Source organism: Carex rostrata, chromosome 21 (assembly GCF_964058835.1).
Source record: "Carex rostrata chromosome 21, lpCarRost1.2, whole genome shotgun sequence".
Taxonomy (NCBI): domain Eukaryota; kingdom Viridiplantae; phylum Streptophyta; class Magnoliopsida; order Poales; family Cyperaceae; genus Carex; species Carex rostrata.
This window is the reverse complement of record NC_135938.1, coordinates 6561104-6587743: the sequence shown is the minus strand read 5'-3', so window position 1 is coordinate 6587743 and position 26640 is coordinate 6561104. Positions and strand designations below refer to the sequence as shown.

Sequence of the window (26640 nt, the reverse complement as noted above, 5' to 3'; positions counted from 1 at the left end):
TGTGTCTATTGAACACAATCATAAATTATGTCAGATTGGATCGAAATGATATCATCTGCGGAGTTTTTCCGTGCAGAGCTTTTAATCTGGTCCGTTCGTTTCTGTTCGGATGGACCGGATTAAAAGCTCCGCAAATTTTGAGTTTTTTTAAAATTCGGGTAAGATCTGATCTGGTTCGTTCGATTTGAAACGAACAGATCAAATTAAAAGCTCTGCACAACTCCGCACGGAAAAACTCCGCAGAGGATACGCTTCCAATTGGATCACCATCACATTCCGTGTCGATTAGAGAGGTTTTCAGATAGACGCTTTGAAAACTAGATATTGTTGTAACTCATCTGCACATGTTTTTTTTTGTTCCCAATATGCCGAAACTGGATTTTTCCTTTTTCAAAAATCCACAAATAGAGAAAGTTTCTAGGGCATATGTGCAAAAAAGAATTCAACAAAAGCTCACTGATTGCATCCCGCTAAAAGAGAGACAAATAAAATTCGCTCCTGCAGTCCTGCGTTCAAATAAAAAATTATCTCTGTCACCATTCGCCACCACCAATCAATTTAAATTCACAAAAACAGAAGGTATAAAAGGGAAGAGAGAGAGAGTCACTTGGTAACCCCTGCCAAGGTTACAAAATAAAAAATAAAAATAGAGCGAGAGGAAACTCTCTGATCTGACTCATCAGCCATGGCGACGTACCATTGGCGACCTTCGAATCTTCCAATTCCTCGATCAGTTCCCAAACCGCGCTCATGTTTTCATCCCTACAGTTCAATCTCAAACCATATCCCAACAACCAATTCAATAAATGCAGGAGGCGTCCAATCCCTTCCCTCCATCGGAAGGACGATCAGGCGATCCCATGACACAGTCGCTATCAGGTGGAGTCCACAAGTGAGGCGATCGACTGAGGTGAATTGCTACAGTGCAGTAAGGACGTCACCTGATGACGTGGCAGCCGCAGAGAGAAGGGGGGCGGCAGTGCAGATAGCCATCGCAGCTTCGGCCACAGTGGTGCTGGGCACAGCGAATCGAGTTCTCCACAAGCTGGCACTGGTGCCTCTAAAGGAATATCCTTTCTTCCTTGCTCAGTTTGCCACATTCGGGTAAGCTTTACAGTTCAATTCCTGATTTGTTTATGCTGCTTTTACTTTTTTTGTCTTATTTTATATTTTTTTTGTTATTTTAGTTAGATCCCTCGGGGACAGTTAGACACGCTGTGTTTCAGATATAAATTACGGTGTTTGTTGGTTGTGGTAAATGCAGCCTTAGAAGAGAGAGAAAAAAAAGAAGATAATTACACACTAATGAAAAACAAAATAAGTTCACCACGGGCAAATCCGAGGCTATTGTTAGCTGCAACAATTTCAGTGTTTTACGGGCACAGATTATTTGAAATAAAATATCCATAAAATTGGAAATATGAAGTTGTTATGGTAGAAATTTGATCATGCAATTTTGTAGTTCGCGGTCGTGAATATACAATTACAATCCTAATAATCAATCACTAGCATTTAATATCCCACTTTTCGATATACGCGGGGAAGATAATACGCAAGCGGGGCCCTGTCCTTATCAGGTTGAATTAATATTTTAGTTGATTATCTGAGGATGCTAAATTTCCATTTTATTAATTAAATGCAGTCAATATAATTCTTTTTCATTTGTAAGAAACAAACAAGTGATAATTTCAATTTGTCACGTTTCTCTCTCCTTTATATTTCTCACCGCCAGTCTGCTATCAACCTTTTGGTTTTTTTTACATAAACAAAAATTTAAAACTGAAAAGTCAGAACGAAAAGAAAACGAGGAAAATAGATTGTGACAAAAAAAAAAAAGCGTGAGAGAATGCGATCATGTTTATCCGTCTTTGTCGAAAAATAGAAAAATGTTTCTTTGTCTGTTTTCTTGGATGGATAGAAATTGGAGGAAAGAGGGCTGTTCAATAGTTATATGATCAAATCTGATTTGATATCCGATCGTCTCCGTCCAATTCGCACTAAAGTTCGTATAAACAATTTCAAGTTGTATGCACGATTGATGTGAATTGGATAATTTCGACCAGACCTTGAACCGAGGTCAGATCACCCAGCTTCCGAGTAGGAGAAGGAAAACATGATTATGTGAAAATAAATTTTAGAAAGTATAAATTGGAGTTGAGTTTAAAATTTCATAATAACATCGGGTATAATTTTATCTTAATGGCATGCGAATCTAACATTAGTTGGCATGTGGGCCCTGGGTAGTACACCTTTTCGGACATCAATTGTTGAACTGGTGGTCTGACAGATGAGGTTTGATTCTGTGGCCCTGGAATGTGATTACTTATGTGGGATGACATCCTCACCATCCTTAAAAAATGATTTCGAAAAGATTCTAAGGCTTTTTGCAGTAGTCAAAGGACACTTGTTATTTAATACACTAATAAAAAGGTGTTTTTGAGGGGTTCAAAATTGAACCACATGGTTAGACACATAGTAAAGAGTTAGAGTAGATCTGACGTTGTAGAGACCCGCAAATGCATTTGGACGTGTGCCTTTGCGTCAGGATGTGGAGGGGGCCGAGGGGCACATGTTCTTTTTTGGCGGTTGGTGTCACACTGTCACAGTCATTTTAAAATACCAAATATTCTTGACAACCACAGATGATCCCGTCAAAATTCATGGAGCTGGACCAGCAGGTGCGCTTCCAAAACTGATCCTTGCCCCATTGTAATTCCAATTTTGGGCCATAGATCTACAGGCCATCGTTTTTAATAAGTGAAAAACCAGGACGGCCTCTAACATGAGAAATATCTTGCTCTTGAACAGTTTTTTTTTTTTTTCTGTGCACTACTGTCACAAATATATCCCTAGTCTCTGAAAGGATTCTTGTTTAAACAAGGGACAAATGTACGATTGGCACAACGTAAAGCATATCACATTCAAGTGCCTAGTCTCTGATTATTTTGTGCTCAGTTTATTAATCTGATATTGCGGCTTGAACAAGAAACTGAAAAAAACTGGTTTATTAGTATGAAACATGTTCAATTCTAGGTTGCATTGAGAATTCTGTATACATGCCCATGGCAACTGATTTAATTGATAATTGGTTTGTGAACCTCAATTTTGCATAATTGTAATAAGTTTAGAAAAATAGAGAATATCATGTATTGATCTTGTGTCTTTTATTACAACAACATAAGTTTAGAACCTCAATTTTGTATCCCTAGTCTCTTTCATTATTTTGAACTCAATCTACTGGTTTATTCATCTTTTACAAGTATTTGTCAGACTGCATTTTTCATTTTTCAAATTTATACATATGAATCATTTTAATTCTGAATTATCATACCTAAACTTGCAAGGTATGTGGTTGTGTATTTCTCCATCTTATACATACGTCAAAAAGCTGGACTTGTGACTGATGAGATGCTCTCGCTACCACAGACACCATTTTTAGCAGTGGGGCTTCTAGAAGCCCTAGCGGCTGCATCTGGCATGGCAGCTGCTGGTAAACTTTCTGGCCTTTTTTATCTCATCTTGTCTCTTTGTCAGCACATGAATATTTTTTTCATCTCAAGTATTACCATCAACACCTGTACGAGTTGATACAGTGAAATGTAGTCAGCCGAAAGCTTGTACTGTGCCTTAAAAGAAAATAACGTTTAATTTAAGCTTTAGTTCGCTCTAAATAATTCTTAGATAAGATTCTCTTTTACTGGTACAGCTGTTCTCTCTGGGGCTTCAATACCAATACTTTCTCAGGTACATGGTCTACAGGCACTTTTAAAGAACTTCATGTGCGTATAATGGAATGATTTGCTAAACTATAGCTAATGCTGGCATTTGCAGACCTTTCTTGTATGGCAACTTTTACTTTCGGCAATATTTCTAAGGAGGCGATATAGATTCAATCAAATACTTGGTTGTTTTCTTGTGACCGCTGGAGTAGTAATTACTGTTGCAAGGTAATTACTTTTACTATCTACAATTCGCACTTAAAACACTTTTTAGGTAATTGCTTTTAAAGTTGCAAGGTATACGGTACCATGACTTACTGGTTATTACTGGAACATGCCTGGTATAGCAGATTGGATTTTTTATGGCACTTTTCCTACTTGACTCTTATTCCCAGATGTTGGTGCCATCCCTACCAGAATAATTCAGTTTGTTTAAAGTACGTGTTCTGTTGAAAATTTCTTTAATAGAAGAGACAAAAGGGGTACTGATCAAAATCCAATTTGGAATGGTAATTGTTGATTAGATGTTAAATGCTGTCAATTTCTTTACTAGTCAAATGGTTTTATACTACTTTTCAATTACTGTTGTAATCATACTAATAAATAAACTGTTATTTTTGTTAGATTATTTCTAATAAATAAATTAATGGAAAAAACAGTATTGCTTCTTGATTAGATATTGAGTGCCATTTGAATATTTTTTTTCGTCTTTTACTAGTAAAAAAATTTAACCTAATTTTGGAAAATTTGTGTTGTAATTGTTCCAAATAAGAAAATGTGTTTATTTTTACAGTGGATCTGGAGCTAATGCATCACTAAAAGGTGCTGGTATTTTTTGGCCACTTCTAATGATAAGTTCCTTTCTATTTCAAGCTGCTGATACTGTATTAAAGGTACAAGCTCTATGACATTCATTAAGCCCAGTAAAATGTTCTTTGCTCTAAGCAAATTATATTATTCAAATATGTTACTTTCTACCCATGCAGGAAATAATATTCTTGGATGCTAGGAAGCGGTTGAAGGTATACAATATTTTTAATAGGAGCATCACTTAATTGTTAAATGAGTAGGGTTAAAATGCTCCATTGTTATTGTGCCCCAATCATGCCTCACTTCCTTATCTCCGTTTTCAAAGTTCAAACAGTCGATATGAACTACTCAACATTATCTCCCCATTAAAATAAGCTTGGAAATCAAATTTTACATATTTTGAAAATCTTTTACTATTTTATTAGGTAGATACAAAATCACTGTTTTTGGATGGTCCACAATCCTCTGAAAAACAGTTCCTTGCAACATGATGTTATATTGCAAGATTTCCTCAACCACAGTCTGACATTACCACGATTTTTTTTTTATTCAAAAAGGTTCATTTAAGCAATAGTAATATAAGCAATACTTGTTTTGATCTGCTTTAAATTGATGCAGGGAGGATCTGTTGATCTCTTTGTCATCAACTCATTTGGGTCTGCATATCAGGTAACTATCCAGTATAATACTGACAAGCATAAAGTTCTCAGGCCATGAAATGGATGGTAATAGCAATACCAGTGCAGCTCCTATGGAAAATCATACAAAATACATCAAACCAATTCATTTTGGATATAAATACAAATAAAAAACAATAATGAGAAAACATGAGATCATTCGTGAAAGCCTATGTACACTACGTTCAGTGAGTAGTGACTCAATATATTGGAACCTTAAATACAGTTCGTGTGTAAGATTATACTGAGTTCTATGGTGTTGCATTAACTTTGTTATTAATATATATTTCTTCTGAATTCACCACCTGATCAATACATGCATCTCATACAGGCTCTCTTCATGTGTCTTTTACTACCCTTTTTGTCAAAATTATGGGGAGTTCCTTTCCATCTCCTGCCTGCTTATATTAAAAATGGCGCTGGATGTTTTCTTAATATTGGATCACTATCAGCTGGTATGCACTTATCTGTTCTTAATGATTACGGTTTAATAACTTGACGCTATTTGAATAATATTCCATTTTTCCTGTGCTGATAAGGTATATTATGACTTGTGGTAGGTTGCGATGGTGCGCCAGTTTTACCATTGCTGTTTGTGCTTGTTAACATGGCATATAACATATCGCTGTTGCATCTACTTAAAATTTCATCTGCTGTCGTATCTTGTCTTGCATCTACATTTTCAGGTCGGTGTCTTTTTCCCTTTTCAATTTTGTTTATAAAAACTAATTAATGAAAACTCGTAAAATAAAAACACTTTTCTATCAAAAGATTAAGAAACAAATAATCAGTACATTGCTGCTTAAAGCACCTAAACTAATTTTAAGACAGTGATTTGAGGCATATATATTTCTATTATGTTCACAGAACTGTGTCACCTACAAGTGCAGTACCAACTTGTCACTGATGTGTTTCCCAATAGGTGCAACTTATAAAACTTTCCACAATGGTACCATTATTATTAGTATAAAGGTGGAGGGGGGGGGGGGGAATCTGGACCGCAGTACTCTGCATCTGGCCTGTTACATTTTCAACTTGGCAAACATAATCTCAGCATTTCAGAGTAAAACAACAATATTTGGATCAGGATATCTGGATATATGTCATATTCTGGAGCAAAGCAGTTAATCGCTCCCAAATTAGGACCACCTAAAAAAAGTACTAATTAGGAAAATTAACATTATGAAAAAATAAAAAATAGTGTTTTAGTAAAATGACTAATGCGCTTAGAAACTTCATTTAGAAGCTTGCAGTGGGAGTGTTCAGTCTCTCGGTACAATTTAATTTGTTTTATTTTTTAATAAAGATGTGATTAAGCATTCCAAGTTTCCAACTAAAATATCCACCAAGGAATTTGTGACTTCTCACGGGAGAGAACAAAGAAGGCTGATTCTTCTCCCGGTACAGGTTTACATCATAGGATATCTTTACCGAAATTTTTATTAATATTAAATTTTTTTAATAATTTTCAAATTCTACTCCTACTCAGGATTTCGAAAATTGTTCAAACTGATCAAAATCTCACCGGTTTTTAACCTATTACCAGTTATTTTCCAACCGGATCTAGAATTGAGACCGGTGAGATTCTTGCCGGTTTAAAAAAAAAAAAAACTGATTAGATTCCCACCATTTTTTTTTTGTTTTTTTACAAAACAAAAAAATTTATAATTTATTTATTTTTTGTATTGAAATATTAAAAATGTTAAATATATTTTTAGAAAATAGACGAAATACAATATAATTTGATTTATTAGAAAGACTGCGACAAATAACTCGGATCAATATTTTTCAGGCTGGATTTTTCACGACAGTAAGAAAAGTTAATATATATATTATTTTAAGTGTTACTGGAAAAAAAAATATGCTTGGATTTTGAGTTATTGATCCCGATTCAAAAGTCACTTCTAAGTAAATACAGAAAATATTTTTTGTATTACTTAGAAGTGACTTTTAAACTTCGATCAATAACTCAGAATAAAAACATATTTATTTTTTCCAATAACACATAATGAAATATATTAATTTTTCTTACAATCGCAAAAAATCCGACTTGAAAAATATTGATCCGGGTTATTTATCGTAGTCTTTCTAATAATTCAAATTATATTGTTTTTCATTTATTTTCAAAGAAATATATTAAACATTTCTAATATTTCAATACAAAAAATAAATAAATTATAAATTTTTTTGTTTAGTAAAAAAACAAAAAAAAATGGTGGGAATCTAATCAGTTTGTTTTTTCTTGAAACCAGCAAGAATCTCACCTGTCTCAATTCTAGATCCGGTTGGAAAATAACCGGTAATAGGTTAAAAACCAGTGAGATTTTGACCAGTTTGAACAATTTTTGAAATCCTGCGTAGGAGTAGAATTTGAAAATTATTAAATTTTTTTAATATTAATAAAAATTTCGATAAATATATCCTATGATGTAAACCTGTACCGGGAGAAGAATCAGTCTTCTTTGTTCGCGCTCATATCTCTAGTTTCGAAGTTCAAATTGCCGATCCAAACCGTTAGATGTTTAATTATATTAAAATGTGCTTGGAGACCAAATTTTACATTTTTTGGATTTTTTTTACTATTTATTAAGATGGTTTGAAAATCGTTATTTTTTAATGGTGCAGAATTTTAATAAAAACAACGATTTTCAAACTATCTTAATAAATAGTAAAAAAATTCTAAAAAATGTAAAATTTCGTCTCCAAGCACATTTTAATATAGATTAAATATCTAACGGTTTGGATCAGCTATTTGAACTTCGAAACTAGAGATATCAGCACGAATTAAAACAACATGTTTAATTCGCGAAGTAGTGTAGCTTTACTCTCTCTCTCTCTCTATATATATATATATATATAGAGAGAGAGAGAGAGAGAGAGATTGGCTAATATCAAATCGATTGTTCCTGAGATCTCATGCAATTAAGTTGTTTTTTAATTTTCAAAGTCTAAAAAGTCGATCCAAACAGTTAGATATGATCTTTATATTAAAATGTACTTGGAGACCAAATTTTACATTTTTATGAATTTTTTTTACTATTTATTAAGTCACTTTGAAAATCGCTGATTTAACGGTGGCTTAACAAAACAGAAGTCACCGTTAGATTAACGATTTTCAAAGTGGCTTAATAAATAGTAAAAAAAATCATAAAAATATAAAATTTGATTTCCGAGCACATTTAAATATAAAAATCAAATCTAACTGTTTTGATCGACTTTTTGGACTTATATAGCTATAAAGAAAGCTATAGCACCTAGTCAAAAGGTGAAAAGTGCATGACACATATATTAAAAACAAATAAATCACACATTCCAAGTTTTTATAGTGCAAGTCGCAGGAAAAAGAGAAAAAAAAAACAAATCGTAGGAATTTCCTGCGACTTGGGCCTTAATTTCAAGACCCTCAAGTCGCAAGAAATTTTTTATTTTTAATAAAACTTTAAAACTTTGATTATTTTTAATAAAATATATGAAATAATGGATATAAATAAAAATATCGGCAAATCTAGTGAGTTAATTATGTAGCATAATCATGATGATGTTTGCTGATATTTTGAGAGATGGTTACCAGCAAGCAGATAGCCTCTGTCCTCTGACCATCGTCTCCATTAACTCAAAAGATGGTTACCTTCGTCTGTATTAATTCAAATGAGCATCTTTTGAGTTAATGCATTTAGGTTATCTGATTTTAAACGGAGTCAATTTGATCACGGATTATAATCAGAAGTTCTTTAATATTAGCGTGAATTTAGTCTGCATGTATCTTAAAGCGGATCAAACGATCGTAATTCATTAACTCAAAAGATTCTTTTTTTGAGTTAATGGAGAGGATATGACTTCCTGGACAGGTACATATGCGGCAGACAGATCGTACTATGTGTGCAACAGTTGGGGCCCCCATCGTTTTCTTACTGTACGCAATCAAGGACGAGAGGTTGTTGCTTTGGCCTTTGGGTATTGATCTACACGCTACATAGGCCTCTTTATTGACACTTTAATAGTAGAGGACGGTTGAAATGCCTTCATTTTTTGTGTCTTCGTTGTGTCTCTATTTTTAAAAGCTTTAAAAAATTTAATAACTCAAAATTTAAATCTTAAAATTCAAAATAAAACCATTAGATATGAATTATATCATTTTATCTATGCATGTGTAAAAATTATGGCATTTCAACTTTGTTTTGGTTGTTATCTTGATCTTGTAAAAATGTATACTAATGTGGATAATTTATAGACGTTGAATTTTCAACTTATTGATTCATATAAAAGCAAAATCAAAATGTGATAATTTTTTTATAGATATATAAAAAAATAACATAAATCACATCTAACGATTTTATTTTAACGTTTATCTTTTAAATTTTGAGTTATTTAAGTTTTTAAAAATAGAGACACAGTGAAGACAAAAAATAGAGGCATTTCAACCCTCCTCTTAATAGTATGTTAGCAACATAGCATGCATGTGAGTATGTTACCTCTTTCTCTCCCTTTCCATTTTGGTATAGGAGCTTGGAATTATAACACTAGAGCGGAAATTACCTGTTACAATCTCTCTACATTTTGTGTGCCAAGTTATTGCGACTCGGGCATATTCCCTCAATTCTTGGCAATTGCACATCTGCATCGTAGCATCAGATTATTAGGTTCCAATTTCCAAAGCTTGTTTGAGTAGAAGACTTTGCAAAACAAGGGGCTGCTTTATTTCATTGATAGCCTGTTCAATAGAGACCAGTCTAGATAGGGGTTTCAAATAAAAAATAAAAAAAATAGAGACCAGTCTAACCTACCTAAGTACCTATGGACGAATTCGTGGAAAAGTATATCTGCGGAGTTTTTACCTGCGGTGCTGTGCGGCGCTTTTAATCTGGTCCGTTCATTTTGAATCGGACGGACCAAATCAGATTTTGTCCGAATTTAAAAAAAAACTCAAAATTTGGTGAACCCTTAATTCAGTCCGTCCGATTCGAAATGAACAGACCAGATTAAAAGCGCCGCACGGAAAAACTCCGCAGAGGATAGTGTTTCCGAATTCGTATCCCTCCGCATTAACTCAAAATGAAATTTTTTGAGTTAATGAATTCTGACCATCCGATATGTTTTAAAATTTGTACAGACTAGATTCACACTAATATTAAAGAACCCCTATATCATAAGCAGGGTCAGATTGGCTCCATTTAAAATCAGACGGTTAAGATTCATTAACTCCAAAGATTTCTTTTTGAGTTAATGCAGAGGATACGGATTCACCTATCTAGGGGTGTTCATTGGGTCTGGTTTATTCGGTTTTGAACCGAACCAAATTAGTTTAGTTCAAACGGTTCGGTTTAATGATTTGGTTCAGTTTGCTTTTTAAAACCGAATAATAATTTCGATTTGGTTTGTTCGGTTTAATGGTTCGGTTCAACTTGCTTTTTAAAACTAAATTATAATTTCGGTTCGATTCAGTTTGAAATTTTTTTAAATCAAAATAACCGAACCACCGAACTTTTATATAATATGAATTTGATCCGAACTGCCCCGGTTTATTTCTTAATCAATTGCTTTAAATAGTTGGTTTATTTCTTAATACTCCGGTTTATTTCTTAATATACTTCGGTTCATTATAAATCAATTGTTTTAAATAAAAATAATAATATATTTCGGTTTGAACCGAACAAATCAAAATAAAACTTCGGTTCAGTTCAGTTCGATTGCAATGCTAATTCGGTTCGATTCAGTTCTATTTTTAAAATTGAATTTATAACTTTGGTTTGCTAAGCTCGATTCGGTTTCAACCGAACTGATGAACACCCCTACACCTATCCACTTGTCTTACTGTGAATTCGTATCCTCTGCATTAACTCAAAAATGAATCTTTTGAGTCAATGAATTTGAACCGTCCGATCCGCTTTAAAATCTGTGTAAACTAGATTCACACTAATATTAAAAGACTCCTGAATTATAAATTGTGACCGAATTAATTTCGTTTAAAATCAGACGGTCTAAGATGCGTCAACTCAAAAGATGCTCTTTTGAGTTAATGCAGATGAACTTACTGTGCCCCTCTTATCTGAATTCAGATCCAGTCAGGTACCTGACCTGGCAGGATGAGATCCGAACCGGCTATTTCAATCTGGCACGAATCTCAAATACTCCCTCCCTCATGTATGTGGGATCGTCAGTCCTCTTATCTTGCGTCTTCTACTCTTCTCATCTATTTCCCACCAATTGCTTATATTAACAATCTTTGCCATTGTTTCATTAGGCTGCACCGCTGCAACGTATACAGCTTAAAAGTTTTTTGGGATCGTAGGGATAAACTAAAGATATTTTACTTGCTTTTTAAAACTGTAAACTGGATAGATTCAAGGTTAGACATGGATCGTAGGGATAAATTAAGATATTTTACTTGCTTAAAAGATTTTTTTGTAGATTCAAGGTTAGACATGGATCGTAGGGATAAATTAAGATATTTTACTTGCTTAAAAGATTTTTTTGTAGATTCAAGGTTAGACATGGATCGTAGGGATAAATTAAGATATTTTACTTGATTTTTAAAACTGTAAACTGGATACATTCGAACGTAAACAAGTACTTTTCCAGTTTTCCTTTTACCGAAACTACTGTCTTTTGTAAACGCAATTGAGCTCAAAAAATCAGGCATCCGTGGCAGTTAGTGTATCAATCAATCAAATACTCTTCAAATAAGTGATTTTTTCAACTTTTCATAACTTCACAAAAAATTATATCGAAAAGCAAACCATTTTACAAATCATCAACTTCAACAAAATTTTAAAAACTACAACATAATTAAACAGTCAAAACACCACATGCCTTGATCATCTCAACTAGTCATATTTTCCTCTGCTATATTTCCAAATAAGAGAAAAAACCTCAGTAAATTCAGATTAATTAACACCTCTTATCTTTCATTTCTGTTTTAATTTGCAGTTCCTCTATCCATCTACGCCTTCACGCTTCCGCTGCCATACATCGCCGTTGCTTCATCTCTTCCCAGAGGCTTCATCGCAGGAGCAGCTGTTCTCGTGGCCGGTTTAGTTCTCTACTGCCTGACTCCTCAGACCCCCTCCAACCAATAGAAACTTTTTATTTTATTTTCTCTACTTTTTTTCCTTTTACTTTTACCCCCCTCAAAGCTTTCTCGCTGTCTGTTCCCTTTGCCATTGCCATAGATAGGCCCCTTGGTCTCTGTATCTCAACAAATTTTGTAAACAAAAAATCCACATAATGAACCATTTTTCATGTAATTGGGATCAATGCCGCACAACGGGTCTCATTTGGGGAAGGTAGAAGATGCGTCGATGGCTTTTTGGGGCATGAAAGCGAGAGAGGCTAGTAATAAGATGAGAACAACAGGGATTAGCATAAAGAGAGGTGGAGGAGGCGGCAAGGGTGGGAGAATCAACGGTAGAACAAGCAATGCAACTGCCACCGCCACCGTCACCATTAGAATCACTTGACCGTTGCCAGAATGTCCCATGATCCTCTCTCTCTCTCTCTCTCTCTCACTCTCTCTACAAGTGATTGTAATATAAGAGGCGTTGTGACCTTGTCTTGTTAATTCCCCCCTCTCTCTCTCTCTCTTTCTCTCTCTCTCTCTCTCTCTCTGTTCCTTTTTTTTTTTCCTTTTTTCTCTTTAGCTTGTTTCCTCTCTTCCTCTCGTTTTTATTTGGCTGTTTACTTGATAACTAGATATATAGAAGGAAACCGGTACGGAGGAGAAATCGCGTGCGGTGCACGTGAGATGGCGAGAGGGCCCTTTCGGAGACCCCGAGGAAAATGATGCATTGCAAATTTGTAGTAGGTAAAAAATAATTTAAATGAGAAAGAGATGTTTTATTTGATAGGTGCGGTGATGGGTCAATTAAGTACTACAATTTGTCGAAATGATAACAGATGTTATTTTCTGCTAAAATAATTTTGCTGACATTTATTTTTTCAGTTCTCAATCTTAATTTCTTTTTGCTCTGTTTTAAGATCTATTTAATTGTCTACGTTCCATTGATTAACTTAACGGTATACATCCCACGTGGTACCAAAATGGGCACGGGTATTGCCGCGACTTCGAGGATATGATGTGTGGTCCACTGTCAGTGACAGACTGACAGTGATGGGTGAAAGCCAATAGGGGATGAATAAAGAGACTGCGCAACAATTAGGGTGGTCAATGACATCCGTTTACCTTATCCATATCCCATATCGTATTTGATAAGATGGATATGAACAAGATTTGTTTTTCGTTAATTTATTAAATATGAATACTGATAATGATTTTTTTTTCGTTAGATAAATGGATATGGGTACGGATAAAGGTTATTTCGTACCCGTTGAATAACGGATAATTATATAAAATAAACTATATTATAAAAAGAATATTATGCTAAATATTTTATTATTTAGTTAAGAAATTGAATTTGTTATAAGAGATATTTATGATTTTGATTTTTTTTTGCTTAATAAAAAACTATTACTTAGAATTAATTGCATATTTATATTTTAATTTTATATTAGTAATTATAATTGCATATATATGACATGATAAGGTTTGATGGTTTATTTGAAAAATTAATAAAATTATTATATTTGTATTATTCGTTATTCGTCAAATACCGTTTTGTTACCCGCTAATTTTAACGGATATGAATAGGTAAAACAAATTCTTAACAGGTATAGATAGGATATGAATAAGATCAATTCTTAGTAGGTATGGATGTAAAAATGATTCAACCTATTTGTATTGTACCCATGGACACTCTAGCAACAATGCTGCATGGACTGGAGGACCTGATCAAGAACTCCAACTTGCACACTTCAACTCTTTTTTTCTATTTTTTCGAAAGGACCCGCTTGACACTTGCATCTTAGGTTCAATGAATGAGAAAAAAGGAGAGATGTAACAGCCGTACATCAAGAAAAAATTAAACAATGACAAGACAGAATAACTTTCGCTTTGATTATGATATTTCCTTTTTCTTTTGTAAGAAAAGACAACTGTTTCATGGGCGTAGAGGAGACTTGTGGGGTCAGCTGACGTGTCAAAACGATCAGTAGAATTTATGCATAATGGCTATCTTTTTTCTACGACCAATTCGATATTTTTCTGTAAGCAAAAAAACAAGATTCGACATTTTTCTACGGTAAGTCAATTTGGTTCATCTAATATTAGATGGGTTAGGTGGTTTTAAAGGATAACTCCTGGAAGAAAATTCTCTGTATACTTTATTTTTTGTTTGTTATACAAACGTCTCTCTCTATTTTACCCAAGAAATTTTGTTTGTTGTTCAAACGTCTCGCTTTTTCCATGTTTTTTTTTTCTCTTTGGAAATTCCTTGGTAGGAGCTTTCACTTTTTTTTTTCATTTTTACTTCACATATAAAGCCATTAATGGAGTTAAGATTGGACGCAACTTCTCTGTTAATGGAGTTAATATATGTTGGTTGAGGACAGGTCAAATATTTATATTTTTGCGTATTTGTCATGCTTGTATTTTTAATTTTGTAATAGGAAAAAAGGAAATAAAATTAGTAGATGTAATTTATATTATTTTTCTATATGCAAATAAAATATTATTATTTTTACTTGTAATTATACAAATTAATAAGTTGAAAGATAACATTTAGAAATTATTCATATGAATGTATTTTTTGCAGGTTTTTTATTCAATTAAAAAATATCAAAATATCTATTACATATGCACAGAGAAAGTTGATATAGATTATCCAACATTTTTATTTTCATATTTAATTTTTTAAGTTTTAAGTTGTTAAAGATTTAAAAAAATAGGGACTTAATAGAGACAAAAAAAAAAGAATGAGATTCACACTCATCCGGTAACAAAAATATTTTATAATTTTGATTAACTGTCTCACTCAAGTTAGAAACGATTAAAAATCAAAAGATGATATTATAAATGTATGCAGCGAATTGATCAAATATCATGTAATTTAAGTATGATTTTCATAACCGTTAAATTCAATGGTAAACTCAGTTGTCCAAACTCTTCATAACCTACCTAATATTAATCATCATAAAACTTTGGTAGCCGTTGGATCCATCAGATTACTGAGAGGAATTTTCATTTTAAAATTTCACATATTTTTTTTTTGACAGTTGAAGCCCTTAGGCATCAAAATTTCACATATGCCTAGGAGGTATGAATATGACTGTACGAGCTCACAGAATTTCCAGAGATATTTTCAAAGTACAATGAATAATTCAATTCAAATTTAAAATCCAACGTATCTGTTCTATTTTTAATGGGATGCCAGCAACAACTAGCCGACTAGGCCCATCTTTCTTTTCAACCTCCTCTAGAGGGTTCAATGAACTTAAAAGGCTGTCATAGTGTCATGGGAAATATTTCTAATTCAAGTTGTGCATGTCAGCAGATCTTATTGGTCGTAATAATTTCGAAAACAATCATGAAAATAGCATCCATTTATTGAGTATTAATTGGTATACTATTCAGAAGCGACAGCGGTTAAGAAATCGTCAAGACGCTTACAAAAATGTATAATCAAACCAAAAATTCAGAGGCGGAGTTAAATAATAGGATAATAGGTATAAGACCAATAGGGGTAGGCAGCTGTTAGTTTTTCTTTTCTCTGAACGAAGTTCTTTAATGAATTTTGTCTACCTCTGAATTTGATTTTGTCTATCTCTGAATTCAATTCGTAGTATCGATTCTCCTCCGCCCAATTAATGCCAATTATTTTAGAAATTACAAGTAATTGTTTTAGTAATTTTGATATCAATTAGTAATTTAGAAATTACAACCGACTCGATAGGCAGAGATGCAATTTGGTAGGCGGGTGAAGGCGAGGAGACAATTGTGGAGGTGATTCAAATCTGAACCTGTTAAAAAAAAAAAAAAAAAAACGAACCCAATTTCTGCCTACCCCTGACTCAAATCCTGGCTACGCCACTGAGACCAATTGACTATTTTTCTTTTCAAAAAAAATATTTATACATGATTTTTTATATAATTTAGAATAAAATATCATAATACTTTAAAATTAATTATCATTCTATGCATAATACTATATAATTTTTTATGTAATGTTTGATTTCCATAATTAAAAGTCCAGCTCAACAATTTCTATTTTATACCTATTTTTGGAACGAACTATAAATATATACTTGAAATTTAAAATATTAAAACAATATGCTTAATTTTAAAATTTTGTCGTGGTACGGTAAAATTGATCCCCATTCTCTGTATAAAGTTTGTATATAATTGATCCCATATATGTTTGACCCCATTGTTCTAAAGCATGGCTCCGCCTCTGCAAGTAGACACCAATATAGTCCAATTTTATACATGAAAGTATTCATTACTACATCTAACAACATGTTGATTAGTTGATGCATGAATTAATAACAGAATATGCCACTGGACATAGGGACAATATATATATAGAGAGAGAGAGAGATGGACTATGGTGCATTGCAATGCATGAACCCCCTTATGCATTGCACTATAATCACGGATTTAAAGTCCAAACGACCGATCCGAACTGTTAGATGTTTAATCCATATATAAATGTGCTTGGAGACCAAATTTTACATTTTTTGGAATTTTTTTACTATTTATTAAGCATTTTTGAAAATTGCTGTTTTGCTGTGAACAGTAAAAAACAGTAAAATTTTCTGGACCATCAGATCAGCGACTTTCAAAATTGCTTAATAAATAGTGATAAAATTCCAAAAAATGTAAAATTTGGTCCCCAAGCACATATTAATATAAAGAACAAGATGAACGGTTCGGATTGGTCGTTTGGACTTTAAATCCATGATTTAGAGTGCAATGCATAAAAGGGTTCATGCATTGCAATGCACCATAGCCCATCTCTCTCTCTCTCTCTATATATATATATATATTGCTTCAAGACAATTGAAATATGACCATGTGTAACTTCATGAAGCCAATTGATGAGAGAAACAAAAGGAAATATGGTGCTGTCAATTAACAGCTCACTAAAAATATAATATTATGGCTCATTAAAGAGAAAATCTTGCTGTTTTAAAAGCATATATTTCAAGATTATGTAACAGGGATATTTTTGTTTGTCTTTTATATAAGCCCATAGGTTATGAAAGAGGAGATTAGATTAGAGTTATTTTGTTTCTGTCTTAGTGTGATGTTAAACTTAGAGTGAGCGAGGTTGCTTCGGGTCTCTTTGGGTGAGCAAGTCCTCATTGAATTTCTGTTGGGTGAGCGAGTCTCTTATGAGTTGAATAAATCATCTTTTGATTAATTAGCCCCAACAAATATCTTGTATCATTACTATTTTATCAATACAATTTTATGTTTTTGATGGATTTGAAATCCAGATGGAAAAAAATCATTTTTTGTATTACAAAAGTATTAAATAGTTTGGTGGCTTGACCTCTAAACTTAACTCAATTTTTTTTTCTTTTTTCTGTTTTTTAAGTTTTCACAATTTTTATTATGTTTGTAATATTTTTCGTTATCATAACTAGTTTTCTGTCATCCAAACATGCAACTTTCTAGTCTTATATATACGATAAACGTCCAACTGAGACCGCGAGATATTTTTAATGCTAATAAACGACCAAAAAAAGTAAAAAGATAATGGGAAGTATCATGTGACAAAACGAGAAGTCTTTTTACAAATCAGTTGTTTTTTTTTGTCAACTCCGCAACAGCCTCAAGGATATCGCCTTGGTGCGATATCTAAGGCGACTCAAAATTGTAGTTTTGAGAGTCGATCAATTTGCTCAGTCTTCCGTGGTCTGCCCTTCCCTCCTTCTTCTATTCCGGTTGCGTCGTCTATATTCTAATTCGAGTGGTGTTTTCCTTTAAAGGATATGGCCACCGCTCCTCGCTCCGCCTCGTCTATTCGAGTATGTGCTTCTGTCTCGCCTAACGGATCTGGTCACTGCTCTTCATTCCTTTCAACTCTTCGGGTTCGAATGCAGGTGCTGTGAATTCGCTTCACCTCTTCTCTAGTATGTACAATAATTATATATAAATAAGGTACGCGTTTTATGGTTAATGACGACGATGATGATGTTGGACTACTGTTGTCTCCTTTTTCTCCTCTCTTGCTTCTTCTTCTCGCTTCTTCCTATCTCCTTTCTCTGTACGAAGGCTAACCTGGATACCCCTGTCTCGACTCGATTACAACAGCACTATTTTGTGCTAATGACAAGAAATTATGCAGGCTCACAACCTACCAATCTAAGCACAAGCACAGAAAATCCTACAAGCTCAATATCTATTGATCTGAGCGCATAAACTTTTGGTTCTGCTTTCTTTTTTTGATTTTTCTTGTCTACTATTGTAAATGGGTTTCAGTTGTAAAATTTAATGTAGAGTTTGGCTATTATAACATCAGTGTCATTTCAATTTATATAACACCAACTCTAAAACCTAACAAATCGATTTCAAATAGTGAATCCAAACCATTCAAACCGATCTACTTCATTGGTTGTGCATTTACATGCAAAATTTATAACTTTTCGAATTTATTTAGTATTAAGTCAAGCGGTCAAATGTGTGAGTTTTTAAGTTAATTTTAATACATTCATTTTTCAATATTTTTACCGCTTGATTTGATACTAAAATAACTCAAAAATATAAAAAAAAATTGTATGTAAATGCATCACTCATAATGTAAATCGGTTTGAATGGTTTGGATTAGTCGTTCGAAGTCGATTTGATAGGTTTTAGAGTTAGTGTTATCTAGGCTAAAATGACACTGATGTTATATTTGCCAAACTCTTTAATGTATCGATACATATGTTATATGTACTGGTACAAAACTATATGTAATTGATTTGTCCTGATTAATGAAAATACTTATGAGTTTTTAATAAAAAAAAACAAAATTTTGTTTTTCCTCATGCAGACGAATTTATGTTTTACTCTCATTTTTTTTTGTAGTTGTTAGAGTATGAATCGGTTATTATTTTATGTTTTTGGAAAAAAAAAAATTCCGTTTTTCTCATCACGAATTTTTGTTTTTTCTCATCCAAACGTTCAATTTTTATTCAGAAGATCAACAGTTAGATGAGAAAAATAAATAAATAAACAGATTTATGCTTTTTCAAAAGAATAACAACAGATTCTACGTTACTTTTTCAAAAGAATAACAACCCTAAACCCCTCCGTTAGATCTCAAGTTTTAGTTGAGATCCGAATGTTCCAATCGGTTTTGCTCTTCTCTAAAACTTTTTCTCTCTCTGAATATTTGATTTGTAATTCAGATTAAATTTAGAGTTAAAATTAAAATAAATTTTTTGAATTATGATTGATAATTAAAATTATAGGTTAGAGAATCAGAAATTACATGTCAAAGTATTGAAAAGTATAAATTAAAACATTATTTTTTTATCAAGCACCTAGTTAACAGGTTTAAACCTAATTAGCTATTTAAACTCGATTATATTTTTTTTTTCTCCTACAAAAATCCTAAGTCCGGCCAAAGATCAATATAACTTTGTATGAGTGATGAGTCACATAAATTTTAAGCATGCCTAATATATGTCCATTATTATATATATAAATTCTTCAAGTAACATATCACTTTTAAAAAGGAAAAATTGGGATGCAGCTAGCGGAGTGCACCATATCATCATCCAACCTTTCTTTACTGTATATTGATTGCACAAAGCATCGCATGTACATATCTAAGGTCAAGCAAAGAGGGTATGCATGTACATAGTACAAATACATCTAATTAATAAGATTATTAGATGAGTATTTTTCAGTGTTAGGCATAAAATTTTAAAATTGGATATTCGGTATGATGTATTTGTGCTATCGGAATAGTCAGAGATAAAGCACGGATGTTTCGTCGTCGAGATATAATAAGCGTCACATACAGTTAGAGAAGGAAATTAGCTACGGCGTGATCAGTCACGTCACGTCACGTCACGTCATGTGTATTGATTACGTGACGTGATTCGCATGTTGCGTGACGTGACTGCATTCGAGCGAAAATTATACGTTACATCACGCAAACCAGTCATGTCACGGTATGAAACATAGAGTATCCAATTTTTTTGGTACGCATAGAATATTCATATTTCTCTTTTACTATAAGTTGAGTGATACTGTCACTCATGTATAATGGTTTTTATTTTCTGTAATTTAGTTTAATGAATAGTTATAATTTAAATTTTTTTAAGTAATATCAGATGTCCAAAGTGTTTTCTCAAAAAAAAAAATTACAATATTATTACTTATTTTAAAAAAATTAGAATTTTTCATATTCTTTACATTTTTTTTCCTGTATTTTTAACAATTTAAATTAAAATATAAATAAAAAAATTTAACGTGACTAATTTAAGTCACGTCACGTATGGTCACGGTGTGACTACACGTGACGTGATCATCCGCCACTATTTTCATCACATCACGTAAATAAATCACGACGTATTTATCACATTATGTCACGGCGTGTCATATATTTCCTCAGTCTAGCACAGTTTATTTGCAGTGGCTAGAAAGAGACTTGCCTATTTCGGATTCAGTTTTTCTTTTACAAAGTACATTTTGTTTTCTTTGAAAAAGCTACATAAATTTGTTCGTGTTTAAAATAGTTATACAATTATGTCCTAGTTACTCTGAGAATTTTGTGCCATCCTATTGTTCGCGTGAAAGCGCAACTCAAGTTTCGGTACGCTTGAGAGCGTACCTTTTAAAACCGCGGTTACACCTTCCGATTAGGGTTGCAAGTGCACAACTCTATCGAGGAGTATAATCGGGTATCGATCCACAGGGACGGATTCTTTTTCTAGAGTCTACTTATCTCGACTAAAGACTAGAAGTGAGAAAGAAGGAGTTTTGGTATTTAATCTTCCTAAAGGATCAATTCAAACAATCAAACAATGCAATAGAATAGTAACTGTGCAAGGAAAAGTATAAACTGTGTTTTGATTTAGGATAAAAAATGTTTCAAGGGTTTCAGACTTCATCTCTGATTTGCCTCTAGTGGTACGGGTCTTACCAAGTTGGTACGGCTAGGCCGCACCAACCTGGTCCGACCAAGCCGTGTGGGGCTTGGTACGGGTAGGCCGCACCACTCTTGTAAGACCCGTACTGATGTACCAGAACAGAGCTTACAAGTTCGAGTTGATGCATTTCTTGCTGGTACCTCGTATAAAACTCTTGAGAAATGTTCAATTGACCATACCTAAGGTTCCTAAACCTCAACTCTCGTTTGTTGGTTCAAGATCTAGGTTTTGGAGTCAATTCTTCACCTTCTAGGGTTTCTAAACCTCAACTCTCGTGTTTTGGTCCAGATCCTCTAGTTGATTGATTGGAGATCTAAGGTATCCTCTAATCTGTCAATTAGGGGAGAATTCAACCTTTCGGCTTCAATTCGAACAAGTCTACCTAAAGGGATTGATTTGGTTGAGAGAAGGCAATGGTCACATGACCTTGTTAGGGTTGATCTACCACTATAGGCACACCATATGCAATCACAGAAAGACAAAGTAATCAAGACAAGCAAATACACAATCAATTCAATCAAAAGAGTTCATACAAGATCCAAATCAAGAAAAGCAAAACAAATCAAGAAAATCCATCATCAAACCCTAGAAACAATGATCAACTACTCACAAGTCATAGATCTGTCCAGAAATACAAATAAAGAGATAAAGAGAGGCATGATACAACTAGATCGAAGATCGGGAGTTGAGAAGAGGTTGATCCGTCGATTCTCGCCTCTTCCTCTTCCTTCTTCTTCTCTCCTTGCTCCTTTGCTCTCTTTCTCTCTTTCTCTGAGCTCTCAATCTGGAATGGAATGGAATCCTCGAAAATAGAGAGATCCCTCGCTTTAAATAGCCTCTGCCTAGATTTGAATTCTGTCAGGCGGCATCTATGTACGGCCCGTACCAAGGTGGTACGGCCAGGCCGTACAAGATGGGAGATGAGCTGAATCGGCTAAGTCTGGTAAGGGCCGTACCAAGCCTGGTAAGGGTCGTACCAGAAAGTCCAAAAACACCATTTCTTCGTTTATTTTGCTCCAATCCTGCAGAAAACAAACAAACTCTCAGCAGTACCAAATTCTAAAGATATATCAATGAAATGCACATGATTTTGACAATTTAGAACGTGAATTTGGTACGAAATCAAGTCAAATATAGGCTAAATATGCGACGTATCACCTATCATATTATCTAGCTCCTTCTTGAGAATTACTAAGTTTAATCTCTCTTTTTCTTTATATTTTAAAATTTAATATAAAAAGATTAAGCAGTAAATTTTATTTTAAAATAAAATTCCAACTTTATCACCAATACTGCATTTTGCATAATTAATGTATTTGGTCATACATCTATTCTTCTAACCACGAAATAATAAATAAATTATGTTGAAGTATTTCTCAGTGTTGTAGAAAACGGCCGTTTAGTCTGATTAATTGATGGCAGTGATCGAATCATTATAAATAGATTTGTCGGAACAACCTGATTTGTCTGATTAAACGTTATTCACTGATGAGACTGATTAATCGTCCGATTTGTCTAATTAATTGCCTATTTTTTATTTAAACAACATGATTAATTGTCTATTTTCCATTTGTATGGCCGATTAATCGGTCATTTTTTAATATTTTTATTTATTTATTCATCATATATACTATACTGTGTCTTGTTTATTTGTATCTTTTTTAAATAACAATTTTGTGAAACTTCATCAAGTAACAAGAAAACTAAGTTAAAAGAAGTTTATTTTATAAGTTTCGTAAGTTAAATTAATTATTTTTTAATAAATTACGAGTATATGTACAAATTTTAAGAAAAATGCAAAATTATTCACTAAATTTTTATTAATAGGCGGCATACCAATTAATTATTTGATGGTATTCCGTGGGTCCGATAAGCACATAACGTGAGCTAAAGGTGTCTTGTCAAGCTATTGATTAATTTATCAAATCAAATATTACAGATGCCAAATCCCACATAACAAGGTCGCGTAATTGCGTAGTAGCTTCCAAGAGTTTACGCATTAAATAGTCTGGCATTGATTCAATAAAATATATAATTAATCTGGTCATTTTTCCAAGGAGGACACTCTCTTCCAAGTTTAAAACACAAAAAATGATTATTATATTAAATTTTGTGATGGTAAATTCAGATACATTCATACAAATCCCGAAATTTTTAAAAATACCATTTTTTTTAAAATTATTAAACCAAAACACTAATTTTGGCTGAAAATTATATTTTTCGCATGGCCGCTTCCCAGGGAAGCGGGCACTTGGAACCGGGCCGCTTCGGGGGGAAGCGGGCACTTATTTGGGCCGCTTTGGGGGCCAGCGGCCACCTTGATTTTTTTTTTTTTTAGAAAACAGAAAAACAAATTTTGTATTAAAATATTAGAAATGTTGAATATATTTCTTTGAAAATAGATGAAATACAATATAATTTGATTTATTAGAAAGACTGCAACAAATAACCCGGATCAATATTTTTCAGGCCGGATTTTCGCGGCTGTAAGAAAAATTAATATATTTCTTTATGTGTTATTGGAAAAAAATAAAAATGCTTAGATTCCGAGTTATTGATCCCGGTTCAAAAGTCACTTCTATGTAATCTAGAAAATATTATGATCTTTCTAGTACATTTAATTTATTAAAAGTTATATCTATTTTGAAAAAAAAACAAAAACTTTAATTTATTTAATGATTATTATTCAAAAATAATTCTTAAAATAGATAAAACTTTTAATAAATTAAATGTACTAGAAAGATCATAATATTTTCTAGATTACATAGAAGTGACTTTTCAACCGGGATCAATAACTCGGAATCTAAGCATTTTTATTTTTTTCCAATAACACATAAAGAAATATATTAATTTTTCTTACAGCCGCGAAAAATCCGACCTGAAAAATATTGATCCGGGTTATTTGTTGCAGTCTTTCTAATAAATCAAATTATATTGTATTTCATCTATTTTCAAAGAAATATATCCAATATTTCTAATATTTCAATACAAAAAATAAAAAATAAATACAAATTTCTGTTTTAAAAAAAAAAAAAAAAAAAAGTTGGGCCCGTGGAATTTTTCCACGGGTGGGAATTAAAATTCCAACCCGTGAAAAAATTCCACGGGTTGGGTATTTTTAAAATTTTTGATAAACCTTGGTTATTATTATTAAAATAATTTTTTAATTGGGTAAAAATAAAAATGTCGGTTGATAATGTGTTTCTAAAATAATTTTAAAAAATAGAAAAATAATTATCGACTATTGCTGGGCATTGCTTGTGTATTATTTCATGCTATTTTAGTGTCATCTTGCAAGTTTTAAGACATTTGATGAACAGTAAAACTTGCATCAAATTCTATCATTTTCATGTGCATCATATAAATATAGTATAGATCACATTTTCAAGGGTGTATTTTGATGTATTGTCAACTAATCCCCATCCTTTTTTATTATTAAAATATCGAGAAATACATTTTTAATTCAAGATGAAATTTGAACCTTAAGAATGAACTGCGCCTTTTTTTTTTTTTTTTAGAAATCAGAAATTTTGTTTTTGTATTAAAATATTAGAAATGTTGAATATATTTCTTTGAAAATAGATGAAATACAATATAATTTGATTTATTAGAAAGACTGCAGCAAATAACCCGGATCAATATTTTTCAGATCGGATTTTTCGCGGCTGTAAAAAATATTAATATATTTCTTTATGTGTTATTGGAAAAAAATAAAAATAATTAGATTCTGAGTTATTGATCCCAGTTCAAAAGTCACTTCTAGGTAATCCAGAAAATATTGTGACCTTTCTAGTATATTTAATTTATAAAAAGTTGTATCTATTTTGATAATTCTTTTTGAAAAACAATAATTAAATAAAATAAAGATTTTGATTTTTTTCAAAAATAGATACAACTTTTTATAAATTAAATGTACTAGAAAGGTTCGGCCTGAAAAATATTGATCCGGGTTATTTGTTGCAGTCTTTCTAATAAATCAAATTATATTGTATTTCATATATTTTCAAAGAAATATATTCAACATTTCTAATATTTTAATACAAATTTTTTTTTCTGTTTTCTAAATAAAAAAAAATAAATCAAGGTGGCCGCTGGCCCCCAAAGCGGCCCAGCCCGCTTCCCCCCGAAGCGGCCCGGTTCCAAGTGCCCGCTTCCCCCCGAAGCGGCCCGGTTCCAAGTGCCCGCTTCCCCGGGAAGCGGCCATGCGAAAAATATAATTTCCAGCCAAAATTGGTGTTTTGGTTTAATAATTTAAAAAAAATGGTATTTTTAAAAATTTCGGATACAAATCATCACATGGTACTAGGGGTGATTAATGAGCGAGCATGAGCGAGTTAGGGTATGCTCATGCTCGCTCATTAAGTAAATGAGCGAGTTTAAATGAGCGGATAAATGAGCGAGCTGTAAATGAGCGAGCTTTTAATGAGCGAGTTATGACTTATGACTCAAAACAAAATTATATAGTGTGTCCACGCATAACAAAATTTGTTAAAAGTCATCATAACAAAATCCAACAAATTGTCATAATTCATTTAAATGAGTTGTTATGACTATTACTTGTTTTGGGCTTTAGGCGGAGGTTTTGGTTCTGCCGATTTACAAAAAAAAATGAATATGAAACTATGAATATTAGTATATTACACAGGATTAAATGTTATATTGTGCTCACTATATTACACAGGATTAAATATGAAACTATGCTCACTATCTATCAATCTTAATGAGGCAAGGTTGATGTTACACATAATTACATAGGATTAAATGTGGCAGGGATTAGATGTGGCAAATTCTTAATGAGCGAGTTATGAGCGAGTTGGGTCATGCTCATGCTCGCTCATTAAGTAAATGAGCGAGTTTAAATGAGCGGATAAATGAGCGAGTTTAGGCGAGTTTTTAATGAGCGAGTTATGAGCAGCTCACGAGTTATGAGCGATTTACTCACCCCTACATGGTACTTTAGGGAAGATTTTGTTAGATAGTATAATTAAAAAAATATTGAAAGAACAAGCGGATATACTCCCCCGTTTTATATTAAGATCATGTTATTTCTACGAGTTGATGACAGTATCCCATTTCTAAGCATATAGATATATTTTTTAATTTTCTTTTATGAATAAAATGGAAACCATGATGCTCGCTCTGCAGTCATTTGTGTAGTGTCCAGAATATCAAATATTAGTTTAACATCACTGATGTAAAATTACAAGAAAGACCAGGCCCTTTATTTATTTTTTTTCAAAAATTTGAGATTTTGTTTACGGATTCATCCTTAATTATTTTACTTAAAAAAAAAAAAAATCCACACATCATGCCATATAAAAGCTGCGCCGGGAACTTTGTAAGAGAGGATGTAATTTAAATTTATCCATAGAATTATGATCCCAAGAAATTGGGAACTTAGAAAATTTTATCCGGGTCAAACCACACATGTTTGCACAAAACACAAGATTGTA

At 32.8% G+C, this 26640-nt stretch overlaps 1 protein-coding gene across 4 annotated transcripts; it reads left to right on the top strand.

Moving 5' to 3' along the window:
- The first annotated feature begins 483 nt into the window (after window positions 1–483).
- Window positions 484–13044, top strand: CLT1 (CRT (chloroquine-resistance transporter)-like transporter 1). Of its 4 annotated transcripts, none has more exons than XM_078322694.1 (10): window positions 484–1104; window positions 3345–3490; window positions 3707–3744; window positions 3832–3947; window positions 4513–4612; window positions 4706–4741; window positions 5148–5198; window positions 5538–5661; window positions 5767–5892; window positions 12134–13044. In XM_078322694.1, the coding sequence occupies exons 1-10, from the start codon at window positions 686–688 to the stop codon at window positions 12280–12282; spliced, it is 1305 nt and encodes a 434-aa protein (XP_078178820.1). In that variant the 5' UTR covers window positions 484–685; the 3' UTR covers window positions 12283–13044. The 4 variants fall into 4 exon arrangements, with proteins under 4 accessions (XP_078178820.1, XP_078178821.1, XP_078178823.1 ...); XM_078322695.1 differs by having other exon boundaries at window positions 510–1104; window positions 12896–13044; XM_078322697.1 differs by lacking the exon at window positions 5538–5661 and having other exon boundaries at window positions 559–1104; window positions 12896–13044.
- Window positions 13045–26640: the final 13596 nt, after the last annotated feature.